This window comes from Festucalex cinctus, chromosome 3, assembly GCF_051991245.1.
Source record: "Festucalex cinctus isolate MCC-2025b chromosome 3, RoL_Fcin_1.0, whole genome shotgun sequence".
Lineage (NCBI taxonomy): Eukaryota > Metazoa > Chordata > Actinopteri > Syngnathiformes > Syngnathidae > Festucalex > Festucalex cinctus.
This window is the reverse complement of record NC_135413.1, coordinates 23572267-23591386: the sequence shown is the minus strand read 5'-3', so window position 1 is coordinate 23591386 and position 19120 is coordinate 23572267. Positions and strand designations below refer to the sequence as shown.

The 19120-nt window shown below is 38.3% G+C and overlaps 2 protein-coding genes across 3 annotated transcripts in view; both read right to left on the bottom strand.

The window, feature by feature from the left end:
• The window catches only part of LOC144016139 (uncharacterized), a 79904-nt gene that overhangs the window by 44504 nt on the left and 16280 nt on the right, over positions 1-19120 (bottom strand). Inside the window, exons 2-3 of one of the 2 annotated variants that reach the window (XR_013282850.1) lie at positions 14042-14126; positions 4970-8647 (exon numbers count right to left, since the gene is read on the bottom strand). Coding sequence is in view for 1 of the 2 variants with exons in the window: in XM_077516870.1 (XP_077372996.1) it covers positions 14042-14126 (85 nt within the window). In the remaining variant the exon portion in view is untranslated. Of the gene's footprint in view, positions 1-4969; positions 8648-14041; positions 14127-19120 lie in introns of those variants that run through there. The other variant, XM_077516870.1, reaches the window with a different exon arrangement.
• On the bottom strand, positions 1130-4944 carry foxb1a (forkhead box B1a). Its single transcript, XM_077516869.1, has one exon. It carries the CDS (start codon positions 2898-2900, stop codon positions 1962-1964), a length of 939 nt encoding a protein of 312 aa, XP_077372995.1. The 5' UTR covers positions 2901-4944; the 3' UTR covers positions 1130-1961.

The following is a 19120-nucleotide window of genomic DNA, read 5'->3' as shown; positions in this document are numbered from 1 at the left end:
TATATATATATATATATAGCACATTATTTGCAATTCGCCAGCACAACATACACACAATATTTTAAGCTAAAAAGGCCTTCTGTGACAACATCAATTTCATGCAACAATTCTTCATTACATACACAAAGCCTACACAAACAAATGATAATAGTAAAAACAAATATTTGTGTTTGTTGTATGTTTCCACAATGAGGTGACATCGCCTTTCAATTGATTTCTAATAGTTTGAGTGCATTTGAGGTATTTTAATTATTCGGTGAAAAATAAAAGCTTGTAAATCTTGTCGCAGTTCCAACATCATGCAGCAATCAATCAGGACTTAATGTTGGCCACACAACACAAAAGTGAGGAGAAAAGAAAAAGTGACACTGTTGTACAAACAGTCCATGGGGGAGGGGTGGATTTAAATTCCAAAAGGGTCTCAGCAGCTCGTTTCCTAGTTCCCCAGTCAGCAATGTGTTTGTGAAAAAAATCAGGCTTTTTGTCTTGCTGAAAAAGGCTAAATCTACATTGGTGGCCCAGTTGAAGTTTGCTATTCTTCGCACTTTCAATCCGAGTGAATGAAGCAGAATGAAGTGGCCCGATCGCCTTTATTTGATCTAGTCCGTTACATAAAGTGACGGAATGTATTTGTTTAATGCCCTACGATGGACTGACGCTACTCGAGTTGATTTGAAATCACGATCGAATTTAACAAATAAATGCAAACGGTGTTTTATTGAATGTATAAATTGTTACGTGCGCACAAAAACGTAAGACAGCAAAAAAATAATTTCACTTATTCCATTAGCCGGTGTTAAATCGCGTTGCAAATGCGGGGGTGCAGATTGCTTGTTGAAATGTTTATTGTTGGACTATTTTCTTTATTTCACGCGCAGCTTGATGAATGGGCACACTTGTCTGCGCTGTGGCCATGCCACGGCTGCACGGTGCATTCTAATGCAGAGCACAAATCATGTCTGTGCTGCTTCGAGGAAAAAGGAAAAGTCTCCCACTCGGAAATCATACAGGTTGAGATGCACATAATAATAGCAATTATTAGGCCTTAAAAATAATTATTATTATTATGTAGAGAAATTGTGATGACATATTTACAGTACAACGAAAGTGATAATAATAACAAGAAACATTTTGATTGTTTACTTCACTTTTAATGAGAAAATATTTGGATTATATGTTTTTTTCCAATTCATTGCAGAATGTTTGCACACTTTTCAAAAGCACGCATGCTTGCAAAACAAAAATAACGAGGGAAAAAAAAACAATAACATGAACATTAACACATTTTTTTTTTAAGTTTCGAATGCATGCTTCACTTTTAAAAGAAAACGTACAAATTTACAGCAACTGATCCACGTGGTCACCACAGCCTTTTTAAATTAAATGCTTCACAGAACACCTTTTTTTTCCTGGAAAATAGATATCTAAAACGTAGAACTAAAAAGTGCATTATACAACATTTCGTTTCGGTTATTTGCAATATTCACATCTTGCATTTTTGAGCACGTGTCACATTTAGATTTTTCGATAAATGATTTTTAGATGTTTGTGATTTTTTTTTTTAAACTGCAGGGAAATGGCCTATTTGGCGTGCCCTCCCCGTTATTAGAGGAAATCGTCAGTGTCATTGACGTTACAGTGACCACACAAAAAAAGTGTGCAAAACATTTACGAGTATAAAACTGAAACGTCCCCATGTTAGGGCCTTACAAAACTCCCCGTTCAACACGATAAAGTCAATGTGAACTTTTCAAATAATTTATATTTTCTTGAAGAGCAATACTGTGCTGGACTTTTTCAGGACACGTTATTTTTTTCTTTATTATTATTTTTTTTTTAAAGCGACACATTCAACATATACACAAGCGAATCAATAAGCAACTCGCCTTGAATAAGAGTCCGACGTACGACACAGATTGATAAACTTTGGGTTCGCTCTACCAAGCAATTGGTCCATTTGGTCAGTGCACGGCCACCGACTGGAGCGTGGCCGGCCCGGTGAGCGTCTCGCCGGGGGTGGCGGGGCTGCTTTGGCTGGTGGCAGTCTGCGGGGAGGTCGGGCTCAGGGACTGGGGCGAGTTGGACAGGAAGGCGGGCAGGTGGTGCGGGAGCGCCGAGAAGCCCGCCATGGAGGTGGGCGTGGGCTTGATGGGCACCGGGATGGCCGGTAGAGTCTGCGCGCCGTGACACAGCGACTTGATGGGCACGCCGTAAGCGCTGTAGTCGCTCGGCGCCATGCTGTCCATCACGCCGCCGTTGTACATGTGCGGCCAGGCCGTGGTGAGCTGGTTGTGGAGCGGGTAGCCGGCGGACATGGACTGCATGGTGGAGAAGGCCAAGCTCCCGGGGACTTTGTACTCTCTGGCGATGATGTTCTCGATGGCGAACGGGTGCTTGAAGGTGGAGGTCTGGGACACCCCCAGGTTGTAGGTGGACATCTGGGGCAGGTGCGTGCCGGTAACGGTGGCCGCCTGCAGGGCGCTGAGTCGCAGCTTGGCCTGCTGCTGGAGGTAGTGGGCGGCGTCCGACTGCTTGCTGGGGGCCAGGTGGTGGTCGGAAGCGCCGAGCACCTTGAAGCGCTTGCGGCGTCTCAGGAAGCTGCCGTTCTCGAACATGTCCCCGCAGCTGGGGTGCAGCGCCCAGAAGCTGCCTTTGCCCGGCTGGTCGGGGCGCCGCGGGATTTTGATGAAGCAGTCGTTGAAGGACAAGTTGTGCCTCAGCGAGTTCTGCCACCGCTGCGTGTTTTCTCGGTAGTAAGGGAAGCGATCCATGATGAACTTGTAGATTTCGCTCAGGGGGAGCATCTTCTCCGGGCAGCTCTGGATGGCCATGGCCGTCAGAGAGATGTACGAGTACGGAGGCTTCTGGTCGCTGTACGTGTTTCTCCCCGGACGAGGCATCCTCGATAGTTTAAAAAAAAAAACACGCAAAGAAAAAAGTGGTCGCCCTTAAATCCGTGCTGCGAGTTTCTTCATGCGGGACGTCTCTCTTTTTCTCTCTCTCTCTCTCTCTCTCTCAGCCGCTCCCGCGCTAGAGGAGCTCACAAGACTTCATCGGGGCGTCCCGGACTAAGCGGATGATGCCTCCATGGCCCTCCTCGAACCATCTGATAGTTTTATGTAGTGACATGAGCAGAAAAGACCCCCGCCGAGGCGCTTCCATTAAATGTGCCACCTCTTTGCTATCACATGACAATTGCCATGGGAGGAGGAGGAGGAGGAGGAGGAGAGGGAGGAGGAGGAGGAGGAGGGAGGGAGGAAGGCATAATCTGGTTTCATTTACACCTATTTACATGGACACCTTGGGCCAATGGAAATCATTTCCATTTGAAGACAGAAAAAGGGGTGAAAAGGCTCGCCAGCCGGAATTGAACTGCGATGGCACTCAGTGTGTGGAGGTATGCGCGCTTATGCTTGACACTTGCACGGAGATTTCACAAAACATGGCGTCGGGAGTTTAAATTTGGATTTATTTTAGAAGAAAATGCGTGTATGTTTATTAAATATGTGTAAAGGCCTGTGTGTAAAAACAGTCGGTTTTAGTATTTTAGACTGTGTATTTTTATAGCGAGGTTACATAAAAAAATGTTTTAAATGAATCCTCCTAACATTAAAATAAAAATTTATTATAGTTCGTTTTTATTTATTTTAATTTTATTGTTCCATTGTTTACAAAAATAAACAGTAAACATTTCGTATAGGAAGTGTACATTCCACTACAATGCAAACACTGCTGTTCAAACTGCAACTTCATGAGGCAATCAGCCCCATTGTGTTTATGGAAAACAGGCTGAAAAGTACTTCAGGAATGCAAATAAACCCTTCAAGTTGGTGTGCTGGAAAACTGTATAAAATATCCATAAGTCAATTATATGAATGTGAAAACCAAATGGGAAGCCTATTTTCAACGACTGCTATTCAAGCTTTTTTTCTTCTTCTTCTTCTGGCCATGCAGGGCCACCTTTCCGCTTGGAGGGTTTGCAATGGCGAGGACCACACACACGCACACGCAGATTTGCTCATAATTTATGCTAATTCCAACCCCCCCCCAACCATCTCCTCTCTCACCACCGCTGCCACCCCAATAAATCCACAATGCGCCCCATCACCAGTCTGACGGATTACAGAAAAGAATCGCGTTGCGGGGGACATTTTTGAAAGGAAAAAAAACTGAAAGAAAGAAAAATTGGTCTCATGGCTCAGAGATAATTTGGGACAAAAATATAACAATTTTGGGTATACAACTTCAAATATTTTTAAACAGTGCGCTTAGATTATTTTTTTTTTTGGTGGTAGTGGGGGGGGTCTTTCCCCTGCAGAGTGGCTTTTAACACCTGTCAGTTCCTATTAATGTTCAGCCTAAAAGGTTTTGTGCAAAAGGAAGTGCGGATAATGACAACACATCGCCATGGATAAACAACTTTTGACACCCATTCATTCGCATTTACAATATACAAAAACAGGTGGGGGGGATTTTTTTATTATTATTGTGTTTAATTCGTGGATGTAAAAGTCAATCACATCATGTGGAATTCACGCTTATTTAATTCTGCAAATGCTGTAAATGTCACGTGTGCTTTAACGCACCATTCTTCTTTATACGCCTAATGAAATCATTCATCTTTGTCTGTTTTATTTGTTCATGTGCATTTAAAAAAAATGTTGTTGTTTTTCTATGCATGATCATACAGAGCCTTTGTCGTGTCCAGTGTACACACTGAAAATACCACCATGACTCTTGAATGGGCTTTCTTAACTGCACCCCAACTCCCGAGTTCAAGCATGCAGTACATCAAGTCTGCACTATGCTTGGTCATTTGTAGAAAAAAAAAAACTAACAAAGGTTGGGATAAGCCAAATTGCATTGCACTTGTGAACCGTGCCTCAGTCTGAAGTATCCTTTGGAGGGAGGAGACACCCAAGAACAATTTTGTGCGAGGTTAAAAAAAAAAAAAAAAAAAAAAAAAAAAAAAAAAAAAAGGAGGGAAAACAAAGGGCACTCTCTGCAACATCTTAAAGTAGAGTAGTGAGGCGTGACATTCCCAGGGTGACGAGACACAAAAGCCGAGGTCACGGGGATGAAAAAGAGAATCAAACAGCCACTTTCACACGTCTGCCCTCCTCTGCTGCGCCCCCACGACGCACAATAGGAAACAAATGTTGTTAAAAGAGGATCGATGCCATTCATCCTAAAGCGGCGAATGATAGCCAAACAATATTGTCACACACTCAGGCCAGTTGAGATATGCTGCCACCCAGAGCCACGCAGGGGTGGGGAAAAAAAAAACAAAAAACAATCGGTTCATAAATGCAATAATGTATTTTTCTCCATATTTTCATTTTTATTCGTTTTGGGAAATCATTGTGCAGAATGCGTCGATTTAAAATGCAATTATAAAATAAATACATATTTTTAAATTCACTTTTTTTTTTTTTCATGACTGAGGTTTTAACGCGATTTGTCACGGCTTGCACATTAGCGTGCGAGGGAAAACAATTTGCAAGTCAACCAATAGGTCCGCGCTTCTAATTAAGTCCGCGGTGATTTCATCCCCCCGGAGATGTTTTACGGTGCAATTAAGGACGCTCTGATGGTAAGGTATGAATATTCAGCAGAATGACAATTAATTAGCAGACGGAGGGCCCTCATAAGGAGCTTCTCAATGCCAAAATTAGCCCATGTGACGGGACACTCGCACTTCTTAAAGGCCATCCTCACCAGCTAAATATATGCGCAGGGAGAAGAGCGCTGCGTGAAAGCCTCATCTGGACTAATGTTACATTTTTTTTGCATGCCTTTCCTATTTTCTATGATGTGATCAAACAGCGGATATCAGAAGTGTTCCTCGTTCCAATCCATTAGTTGTTTTGTGCGGGGTGACATCAGAGGGAGTACCTGGAAAAAGACCTCGGGGCTTTCGGAGCATATGCTCGGATTATGCTTAATGGTCTAATTACATAAATTAGGCATTCATTATACGCTACATCATCTGTAACAGATATCTCAATTGTGTGGAGGCGGGAACGTCTAATTCAATTTGTACTGCAGTGTTTTCATCCAATTAAATGTTTGGAAAGAATAAGGAGGAAAAAAAGATTTTTAATCAACCATTTATCGTTTTTCTTTTTTTTTTCTATAACCAAGCTTTTAACATTTTTTAAAATGATACAAGAAAAGGCATTTATATGAAGGGGAAGCAGTTTCACTATATGACCATCAGATGGGGACAATCATGGGAGTTTAAGTATGTCTGAGTCATTCGAAACTATTTATAGCCACGGGTTATTGTGATATTTGTGTCATATTATTCAGTAATTGTTTTTTTTATTTTTATTTTTTTATGATTGTGCATTTGTAATTTGTGATGCATAAACAAACAGCTGTGACAGATTTGTCTCTAAATTATTCACACAAATATATTCGTCGTTTTCACTCGTTTATTTTTTAGATCCATAAACATATTTATAATTTTCCAAATACGCTTTTTCAAATTCACAAATATATACGTGATTTACACGTGTTTTTTTGTTTTTTTTTTAATGCTGAGTGAGCATTTATCGTTATCATTTGGAAATATTAAATTCTGTTTGTGAATTCTTGAATATGCATCTGTGGATCAGCCCTGCACCAAGAATATATTTTTTTTTTCGACAAGCCTCATGCAGTCTCAAGATACTCACCACGGTTCCAAACATCCACATGTGGTCAGGCCCGTCTCTCCTCCATCCGCTAGGAGGCAGTGTTGCTGTCTACTTCGAACAGACTATCTAAAATTGGAAATTGAAAAACTGAAAATGAGCCCTGATCTTCTTTTGTATGTTTATTTAACATAAGTCGGGAAACTAAATATGACTAATTCGTTTCCCTCAAGCTAACATTGTCTTGACAGGATGATGTTCTTCTTCTGCAGTTACTTTGGGGTTTTTTTTTTCTACACAGCGAAGAAGAAATTCCTCCACATCAAGAGAAAACAAGCTAGAAGGAAACAAATTACGGTTGTATTTTTGTTTCCCCGACACATAATAGAATATCAGTTAAAAGGTCATTTTCTATTTTTTAATTTTAATTGATTTTTCGTCCTCATTCAATGCAGAGAGCAACACTGCCTCCTAGTGGACGGAGGAGGGATGGTACTTTCAACACGTCAATGTTCGGAACTTTTATGTGAGAATATATTGACATTTGTCTGATGTAAAAAAAATAAATAAATGTGTCTGACGCCTACTGATCCATAAATGCATATTCACCAATTCACAATATTTACAAATGTTAAGTTATGATAAATGCCATAACATTTACAACAAACCTGAAAATTGTGCATCTATTTGTGGATCTCTCAAACACGGAAAAAAAAATAATTCACAAATGTATTTGTATGAATAATTTTGAGACAAATCTATCCCCATATAAACACACGTCCTCACAAAGGGGTGGTGGTCATTATCGGGTTACCTTGTAGCTACACGAGAATCAAAATATTAGATACACATCAGGGAGATTTTACACAAATGCAAAGTACAACCACAATAATAAAAATATTGCCATGACAGCGTCAATCAAAACTGAGCATGATCATCTTTGGATTGTCAGATCTAAGATATCTAAATGTGTGTGTATATGTGTGTGCGTGTGTGTGTATCTCTCCCAGATCATTGACTCCATATGGTGAGAAACAGCAGGACTGATGAGTGCACTACCTGAGGTCCGTGTTTGTGCTGCCGACTGGAACCAAAACAGAGACCCCCCGCGCGCCCCTCAACCCACCGCACGATTCATTACAGACAAGACAGCACCGCTCGCGCCGCTCATTTCATCATTTAGCTTTTTTCCCCCCATCTTATTCTGACACGCGCCTGCCTAACAACAAATCATCCTATTAAACGACACATGATAGTTATCCGCTGACAGATAAGAGAAGAGAGGCAAAGAGGATGGTGAAAGCGAGGAGATGTAAATGGGGGAGGAAGACGAGAGGGAGGAAAACAGAATAACAATATGACACAGTCCATTTCAATATGGCGAGCGAAACGCGGGAGGCCCTCATTACTATAAGATGCTTCGTAACGAACGGCTTTTTACGCCAGCGATAATTATGGAGATTCCCGGCTACATAGCTGGAAATGAGCGAATAATGCAATATGGAGCCACGTTTCGATCATAATATATTAACAATAATCTCAACAGGAGTGTGAACTTTCACCGTGAAGCAGGGAGACAAAAAAAAAAAAAACGGGGGGCTATTATGCAGGAGGGGGAGAAAAGATATGAATTAAGCTCAGTCACAAAGCGTTACATTTCGCAGAAGATAAAAATTAGATGGAGGGCTTTGAGCTGCACAATGAGGAAGGGGATCACAGGATGAAATAATATTAATGGAAGGATAAAGAGGACGGGACGGGGGCTCGGGAAATCGTAACTCCTGTGCAGCGATGATGTGGGGAAACATCAAACGTGACATAAAGACGTGAAGCGCACTAAATGGATTGATATAGTGGGTCACTTACAGTTTGACCTCTGTGGGTCAAAGTTGTGGGTTTAACCTCCAACCTCTCTTCTCTCTCTTGCCCTCACTTTTCTATTATCTCTTCGTCACAGGGAGAACTGTTATTATTTCTGGCAGAAAGCAGGTTACTACTTGATTGTTTACCTGGAATGAATCAGAAGAATTAAGGTTAAAAAGCGTTGCAATAATTTCGTTGACACTGGCGTTCATTAGGCCGCGACGGCAACGCCACAAACAAGTCACTCCTTTGGGGATTGAAGACATCAGGCAAATCCTTTTTTTTTTTTTTCTCATTGTGCGCTTGTGTGGTTGGAAGGCACGGTCTTTTGTGCGACTCGCGCTCATCCAGACCTTGGCAGTGATCGGAACACACTTAACCAACTGGGACCAAATGAGGGGCATTTTCTTTCTGTCTTTCATCTAATACATGGGGGAAATACTCGGTCTCCAAGGATGGCGAACCAAGCCAAAGACCAGAACAACACAATACATAATAATAATAATAATAATAACAATATGAAAGGTGCTTATGACGCTAGTAAACAAAAACACGCGTCTGATGGTGGGGACACCCACGGGGAAGGTTAATTCTGTACGTTATATATATATATATTTTATTTGAAGTCTCAAAATTGTGTTGAAGAGTTTGTAATTAATGTCCAGACATCCAGTTGTCTCAGTAAAAGAGAGCTAAATTACACATTATGATCAACAATACAGTATTATTATAAGTTCAAGGTAGGCTAAATAGGAAGTCAAGTAAAAATTTTCGCAATAAGTTCTATATACCCCCACTAGTATAAACTTGGCATTCTGTTTAATATTGTGTTTGTGGAATATGAATTCATTATTAAACAAAATCCACCTTTTTATTTTAATTGTTTTAATTTTTTTAAATCCAACTCAGGAGGCAGCCATTTTGCCACTTGCTGTCAGCTGAAGATGACATCACAGTTGCTCAGGGTAGGCAACAGCCAATCACAGCTCACCTCTTTTCTGAAGCTGAACTGTGATTGGTTGTTACCTGAGCCCTGTGCAACTGTGATGTCATTTGCAGTCGACAGCAACTGATAAAATGGCCACCCCAGGAGATGGGCAAAAACAGGTGGATTTTGCTGCTTAAATCATATTGTACAAGCACAATATTAATTAGAATACCGTATAGAGACTAGTGGGGATGCACAGAACATATTGTTGGGAAAAATTTGGACTGGTCTTTCTTTTTAAGGAATTCCTCACTTCACTACAAACATGGATGGATGGATGGATGGATGGAATACTCTTCGTTTTTACAATATACAATATTATGGAGTGCTTTTTCCCCCCTTATTATATAATTTTCATGATATTCTTTTATTATTATTGACATTTTTGCCAGAAAAAAATACTTTAAAAAGAAAACCAAAAAACAAGAAAATAGCATTTATTCATACAAGTGGACAACTTGAGATGTCCTATTAACACAAAAGCTGCAATTTTAGGAAAAAATGTAATTTGATAAGCATAGGAAAATACTCAAGCCCCATGAAATGCATGTTCATGTTAGATTACCACAACGTATTCCACTCGACAGCGTCCAACTGTCACTTGCCAACGCATGTGCAAGCTTTTCTAGTTAGCCAATAGTTTAGAGATACTTTTTTGTACAAAAATCTTCAAAAATCTCATGAGAACATAATTAACAGGTTTGAATTTCACATCCTTTTTGTGCTACACTACAATTATGGCATTGCCTTATTAATGAGCATCAACAGTGACTAATAACCAAGTGGTCCTTTTATTGACATGGCTTAATTGGGCTGTGAAATATATCTCAAAAGAGTTTTGCAACCAAACACAATATGCAATGTCACGCGAGTACGCTGTATACTGCTCCTGCATGCTTGACCGCAGCTCACACAAATATGCCTCACCTGAGAGGTAATATGCATGACACATTTCCAGGCACTAATTCATTTGTTTAGTAATAGGGGGAGCTAACCTGAGGAAAACATAAAGGTCCTGTTAATCCACAACTAATCCAAAACAGAGCAGGAAACAATGATTTTGTTCTATTAATTAAGTCGAGGCTTGAATATGTGTACAGCCAAGGAAAAGCTGGACACATTGGGCACATCATTATTCCACAAGACTTCAATGTCAGAGCGGAGATGCAACCCCGCGCTAGGCCTGCCGAGAGCGTGGCGAATGCTGAGAGAAGAATATGTATTTATGTTTCTGAAATCTTGTTGATAAAGGACACTTGAAGCAGCATTCGGTGTCGGGGATTTGTCATTGAAGGCTAGTGGCAACACAGCAAATGAACTGTGATGTTGATTAGTATAGGCCCTTAAGAGGCGACACTTGAAACTAATGCTGTTGACTCTGACCTGTTCGGGAACAAGTACTTCAGCGGCAGCAAAGCATTTGAATCACAGGCAGGGAACAATACACACGGGCTGCGGCACGCGCACAAAAGAATGTAATTACATTTCTGTCAAACAAATTTGATCTGGAGTTAAGGTTTGGGTTATTATAATGGACTGATGGAAACGAAAAGGGAAGATTCCTATGAAATGTCAAGTGCCGCCCCACATCAAGAAGCATCACTATTGGTCACATAGACCGCCGGCTGCATAGAGATATTAACATTCTTATCATCTTGGGAAATGTTTGGTTCCCCGGCCTAAACCAGCACTATTACAATCCCAAATAATTAACTTTCAACGGAACGGGCTCTTGTCGTGACAACAAGGAGGATGAGTTACTTCGAAGACGTATCGCACTGAAGATAAAAACAATTGGGGGAGTTGTAAAAGTAATAACTTTGCATTGAATATTACTAGGTATTGCTTTGTGTGACTTTCCTGTTGATTATACATGACCATGTTGACGCTACGACACAAGAATGGACGAGAGCGTCAAATTTTATAACAAAACTGAACTTCTTTAGTGCAGAATGACTGAGGGCCTATTTACATCACACCACACCAGTTTTTACTGAAAATGGAAAAAGCAGATTTAATTATATATATATATATATATATATATATATATATATATATTATATATATATATATATATATATATATATATATATATATATATATATATATATATATATATATATTATTTTATTTTTTGGGTGTCAAAATTAGTGTGTTAATTTTAAAGTTCCTTTTAATACCACTATTTTTTTTTTTGGATAGCGCGATTAATGACTGCCCTTTACTTGGAAAGCCTGTACTGGGAGGATTCCAGTCGCAACGCAGTTATGAATTTAATACTAATGCATAATATATTTGTAGAAACTGGGATCAAGTTGGATTTTACAATTTTAAAATTGTGTAGAAGTTGCTTCATGTTAATGATTAGATTGCTCTTAACTTAATATGAAAATAAAAATGCACCGAGTTGTCACCCGTGTCTTACAGATGCAATAATGCTATCTAGTGGCAGAAACATGACCAACACAAATAAATCTCACTAGTTTTTACAGTAGAGTATATATTCTTAATTTTAAATAAATTTTATGAATTATTATGAAATTACTATAACAATGACTAAAAGATGCAGCCATGTTTCTATTCGACTTACAATTTTTTTCTACTTTTATGTTAACAAGAGTATGAAAACTTGGAAAAAATATCGTACATTTTATTGTACATTTAGAACAGATATAAAATTTGCGATTAATCGTGAGTTAACTATTGAAGTCATGTGATTAATTACAATTAAAAAAATTAATTGCATGACACCCCTAATATATATATATATATATATATATATATATATATATATATATATATATATATATATATATATATATATATATATATATATATATATATATTTTAGGGGTAAAAGTCAACCAAAAAATTCTCGTCTATCTGTCTCTACTGTGAGATAATTATCTTTATGTACAAATGTCGTCCACCACAGCACAAGTTTTGATGTTAAGATCTCAGTACAGATTATTGGGAGCCGTTGTAAAAATGTCTGTCTAGTAGTGCTCGTCACTGTTGAACAGCTGTAACCCAATTTCTCTCTTTCAGGTATGAAGGCACGGGTCCGTGCCTCGGGCTCAAATCACACATCAAGACTCCACCCCTCAAGGCTTAAGAAACCAGCTGGATTTTTAACATTCAGTATTTCGAACGCTCTCTTCTTTCGCAACCTCCTGAGCAGGTTTTAGATTACATGTAACCCATATGAGCGAGTAATTCATTGCTAACAAGTGGTATTCATTTTTTTTTGTCTGTATAAACTACATTTAAGAGGCATCTTCATTTTCTCTATGTTCTTTTTGTGTTTACATGCGCACACTAAAAAACAGCAATGACTTCCGGGAGTGACCGTATTTTTACATCATGGTCCAAAATGCTTTTTTTGGGCTTAAATATTGCTCCAGTCATGAACTGCTCCCATATCAGCACTGTTATTCAATCATTACCCTGTTTATGTCCTCATCCCAGTGACAGACTTCAACAGGCGCTAAACCAACTCAGGTAATATGGTCTAATAAATGGGCACCAATAAAAAGCATTTAATCGTGAGTGTCAACATGATTAATCGCGCACTAAAATCCATGTGAGACCTCCCAGTCATCGGGGGCAGTGAAAAGGCATTTTGCATCTCAGCATAACTGGTACCAAGACAAGCCGTTATGCGAGTCTATCCGCGGAATGGGATGAATAGCAAATTAATAATTAGCCATGTAATTTCTCCTCAGGAATTACTGTGCCGCAAACTGGCTGGTGAATTTAATTATTAGCACCCTTTTTGTTTCCATGTCCCTCTCATTACTGTCAGGATTGATGTAACGTAAAAAACTTCATTAAAAATTAAAGCGGGAGTCTTAATTATGAGGCTACACTGACTGAAGTTAGAATTAGCCAACTCAGTGATGTGCAAATGAGAGCATTATTTAAGAAACATGCTGGAAGTAGTTATGCTAATTTCAAGAGTTCACAGTAGCAGACCTTTTCACTTGCACTTGCATATTCATTAAACACACTATGCAAATTTAATGTAGCAGTCTTCGTAATGCCTTGTTAATTTATTCAGATTTATCGAGTACGACTTGTAAAAAGTACAAATTTAATTACACTATCTCCTTGGAAGGTAAGGGATATGGCCAAGGTTTTAAACTGTGTAAATCAGGAGTCTGGAGAAAACGGGAATGAAAGGACACTGATGTTAATAGCCAAGCAAGCAAGACATGATGATTTACCTAAGATATGATTCAAGGAAAAATACCTAATGCGTACTTAGCCCGCCCTCCAAAAAAAAGCACATAAAGCTGTAAAATGCTCTTGAGTTTAACGTGGATATTCCTGCCATAATATAATGCAACAGGCACTTCTTGTTCATTGAATAAAGGTGCGACTTTAAATACAGCGCGCACAATTTATCCAGTGAGGGCACATAATTGTTTAAGGCAAGTGTAACCATTTAATGAATACATTTGAGGCAGGACATTAAACTTGAGAAAGTTGGTTAATTGTGACTCAACAGTTACAAAGGTTTTGGGGAAACATTTGCTGAAGTTCTACTTACTGAGGAGAAAGGTCGAGGGTGGGAAAAATGCTGCAAGATAAACTCCATGTCCACAAGCAGAAACGGTCAGGTGATCAATATATAACTGTGGAGACATAAAAATGAAGGAAACAATTATTTAAAAAAAAAACAAAAAAAAACATGTTTGTAATAGGAAATGGTTCATAGTTCATTAGCAGAGTATTTTCCAATAATAAATATATATATCCATCCATCCATCCAGTCGGCGATTAAAAATTCTTTTTTTTTTTTAAATTGCGATTAAAAATTCTAATCGTAATTAAATGCATGACTTCAATAGTTAACTCACGATAAATCGCAAATATCTGTTCTAAATGTACAAAAAAATGTACAATATTTTTCTAAGTTACTCTTGTTAATATAAAAGTGGGAAAAAAAGTTAAACTAAAAGAAATATGGCTGCATCTTTTAGTCATTGATACTGGAATTTAATAATAATTCCTAAAATTTAGTTAAAATTAAAAAGATGTACTATACTGTAAAAAAACGAGTGTGATATTGATTTGGGTTGAGGTCATTTTTCTGCCACTAGATGGCATAATTGCATTTGTAAGACAGTGACAGCTTAGTGCATTTTTCTTTTTATATTAATAATGGGGCTATCTAATCTTTAACATTGAATAACGTGAAATTCTGCACATTTTTAAAATTGTGAAAAACAACTTAACTCCAGTCTCCACAAATTATTATTAAATTTATTGCCGCTAAATTTTGGCATGGATGTGTCTACTGCTTTGCAACTGAAATTCCCTCAGTACAGGACATTAAAGGAACTATAAATTAACTTAAAATTAACACACTAATTTTGACACCCCTAATATATATATATATATATATATATATATATATATATATATATATATATATATATATATATATATATATATATATATATATATATATATGTGTGTGTATTTGTAGCTGCATTTAAAATAACAGAGTATTTGCCACATCAGGTAATAGAGAGAGCCAGGAAAGCATTTACACTGTGCAGCCAAATAATCTCGTTAGTTTGAAGTGGTGTGGTCAGTTGTCAGTGACTGGATGTAAGCCCTCCGGGACAGCATTTAAAAGACTGAATGGGAGGAAAAACACCATCGCACGAAGCCTAATCATTGTGGTGGTGAAAACAACGTGCAGACAAGGCACAGAGGGCCACACAGCTTTGACCGCAGCGCCGCACAAACACACACGTACACGCGCACAAACACCACTCCAGGAGATAATTACATTGACTGGTTGTCTGTTAGTCTTGTCTGTTCATCCTCCCTTGGGATGTGTGCTTGGCACTGTGTGTGTGACTGCACACCATAATGGTCTGCAGGACGCTACTGAAATCACCCTTAACTGCTTCTCTTAATAAAAATTAAAAGGTCTAACACAGCAACCAAATAAATACAAAATGCTTTTTAAATACACTCGCCACCATGAAGCTGTTCAGGGTTATATTTATTTTTAAGAAACCCCCACAACGTTTTATTGCGCACTCCATATGTGGAAAAGCACTCCGAAGCAGCAAATGTAAGTGCCTGGAAAGATTGCAGATGTACCATAAACACCTCTGAGTTGATTACATAAATATTGCATTACTCAATTATTTATGTGTTATTAATTAGAAAACATTTACTTAAAAAGGAAAATATTTGCAAGTACCCTACCGGGCCCTCTGCTTAATACATTGAAGCATGCTTCATTTGCATAAACATATATTATTATGTTCATGGTTTAATTTGCATACTTGGGAGTCGTAAATAGAACGCGTGCACGCATACAAGTACATAACATTTCAAGATTGTCGTAGTATTCTGCTAATTTTCTGCTTAAAAAAAAACATGCTGTAAAAAATTAATGACAGAATGAGAAGTCTGTTCATTACACAGGCTTAATAATACAGAATTATGAAGTGCAATTTGCTGACACTGAATGTCATGAAAATGGCAGTACACGTCCATATATAGGTTTATGTTAAAGTGACGGCGCACATCAGGGGCAGGTGTCATTACATATGAGGATGTGGGTTTTCTACAACCGTCATTGTCCAATCAAGCTATTAGAACAACCCCTGCTGTTTTCCCACATTATTCTGACAAATGTCAAAATTAAAATGCGGCCCCTATTCAACCCTATTGAACCTCCGACTAGCAGATGACTTAATATACATCCTTCATCATCTTCAGAGGAATCATTTCCATTTTTCCTCACTAAGAGTGACAGATGTGAACCATCCCATTGACCATAATTAATCTGTGTTTAGAATGAACCGGACGCATTGTAGAAGAGCCATATAGCCCAGGGTCTACATGAGGGTCTGTAAGACTGTCTAGCCCCATGCTTCTCGTTGTAATTATCCAATTGCCATGAATAATGGGACAAGGGGGATCAGAGGGATGCTTTGATAGAGATGAGATTAGTTTAATCAAGTTCATTGCTTGGGCTAGGCCACCGAATCTCATCATCCCTCCTCTCAAATCACCAGACCCTCACCCCACCCACCGGCGCTCCCTTCACACGTGCCACATTAGCTGGAAAAATTTATGACATCGTTAGTTTTAAGTGGCACCTCTGTTAGGACAATACATGCTTAAAAGAAAAGATTTCTGTGACGTAAGAGGATTCATACAAGATGGTCCCAAATTTCTGAGGAAGTCATCAAGACTGGACTGTATTTACAGCTCAAGAATAAAAAATGTTGCAGGAGCCTTTTTTGTCTAAAATATTGTATATTTGTTTAAAAAGTATAATATGAACTGGGGCTGTCAAAATGAAAGCGTTAACTCTGGAAATTAATTTAAATTCTTCATAGCATAAAAAAAAACAGTTCACTCAGTTTTATTTACTTCACTGGTATGAAGATAGACAAACACAAACTATAACTTTCAAGTTTTATTTGACGCTTGTTGGCGATATCTCAAGCAATTTGTGCACTTTGCAAAGCCAAATTCAAATAACATATTAGTTAGAGATCTTTGGCGCATCATCTAAGTGAGAAGTTCTGAGAATTGTTTCTAGAAGACAAAAGATGGCCTTGTAAAAGCCGAGTACATTTTGATCGTTTTGTTTAATAGTTGTATTTTACTAATCAAGGAGCAAAAAAAGCCTATTAAAACAATATTTATAATTAGACATTTTCTTTGAAGATTTTATATTAATTCCAAGATTTTATTCAAGTAAATATCTGTCATAAGCTCTTAAGAAGAAAGTAGAAGCAGCAAGTAGATAATGTTGATTAATTGCGATTATTTTTGATTAATCGCGATTAATTAAGGACATTGTGTGATTAACTCATTCACTCCCAGCCATTTTTACTGAAGCAACCCCATTTGCTTCGTTTTACTGGATTTTGACTGATTTTGCAAGGACGACAGAATATTGTGTACTATTGCTATAAAAACATAGAACCTACCAAAAGAAAGATTAGTCGCTTCTTTCATCAGGAAAAAAAAAGTATATTTTGTATCTGTTTCCGTTTTGCAGCAATTAGCATGAGAATATATCTAAGATTCATCATTATTTCAAATCTGTTTTGAATTGTGGGGAAATCAGTTTGTTTTCAACGTGACCCTGGTTGATCTCTTATACTCTGCTGCCAACTGCTGGCCGTTTTTGTAATTACTACCATTGCTTCACCCGTTCTCTGCAATTGAGAGGCTGCATTAAAGCCTTCAGTATGCTCTAGCATAAAAAATGAATAAATAAATAAATAAAACATCTTTGGGACACTTAAAACATTTAAAATAAAACGTATTTATACATTTTTGGGAGCAAATGAGTTATTATTTAAAAAAATGCTAATCGCTTCACAACACTAATAAGAACCTGAGTCAAATCACACAAATTACTTTCAAACCTTTTTATTATTTTTTAATAGTATAGTTTAGGCAGCTAATTAGAAATCCAAAAATGAGATATGCCATTGCAATGTATTGCCTTCTCAGGTTGGATGTTGGGCAAAGTGGTGCAAATATTTAAACACACATTGCTTCCAAAGTGCCAACACTTTGCCAACATTGATAGCATTGCCATTTCCACGTAAACATTGAATAGTCATTAAATGTCAATGTCCAGTCTGTTCCGTTTTGCGCCATTAGGATATTCAAAAGACGATTACGTACAACAGTCAGCGTATACCACATACACATATTGTTTTAGTGACTAGCCAACTACTGGCCAGGTGTTAATATTACAGCTTCTTTTCTGTCATTTTTGCAGATTAGTGTGCAGCAGATCATTTTGAAAATTTGTTCAGTTCACAAATACTTTTTTTCCCCAGTTTTTATTAACATCGTTGTTGTGTAAACATCGTACAAGTCAAATTGTTAACTTTATCCAATAGCGTCAACACACATCTCGACATCTCTGCAGGCAGACGATACCGCTACTGCAGCACAATTTGCAAGTCATTTATCAAAAAAGACATTGGATTAATTAAGCATGGGGACTAAATTAGCCTCCCTCCTTGCTCATCAAGGTGTACCCTTGGTCTCGGTTTGGAGGAGGGGGTTGATGCTGGTGGATGAGGCAGTAGGGATTTGCGCTTGCTAGCATGGATGTACTTGAAAGGTTTTTGGGGGGTTCGTACGATTCAGTGCAAGAGACAAGAAAAGACTTGAAAGCTTTTTTGAGCGGCCAATAAAAATACAAAAACCCTTCTGTTTGTCATTTACTGCAATTTTGAGTCATTTATTGTTTTGGGTTTTAATTGAATACTTGAAATATTGACATAATAAAATACAAGTGTTTTTTTTTTATTATTATTATATTTTTCACACACACATACATAGTTCATTAGTAGGGAGAATCTGGAGAATCTCATTCCTGACTTGTGCAAAGGGTCACACCTTTGATGAATGGACTGAGTTGCCTGTAGCTCCAGGCTAGGATTCAACACCTCAAGAGGCACAGACGACCCAACTCTGTTTACTACAAAGAACCAGAAGTAAAACAGGAGGAAATGAGGGGAAGAGAGGGACAGAGAGAAAAAGCGAGGGATGAATTTGGATTACCCAGGAGTTCCGTGCCCCATGAGTCCCGTATCCGACAGACATTAGGAATCTAATG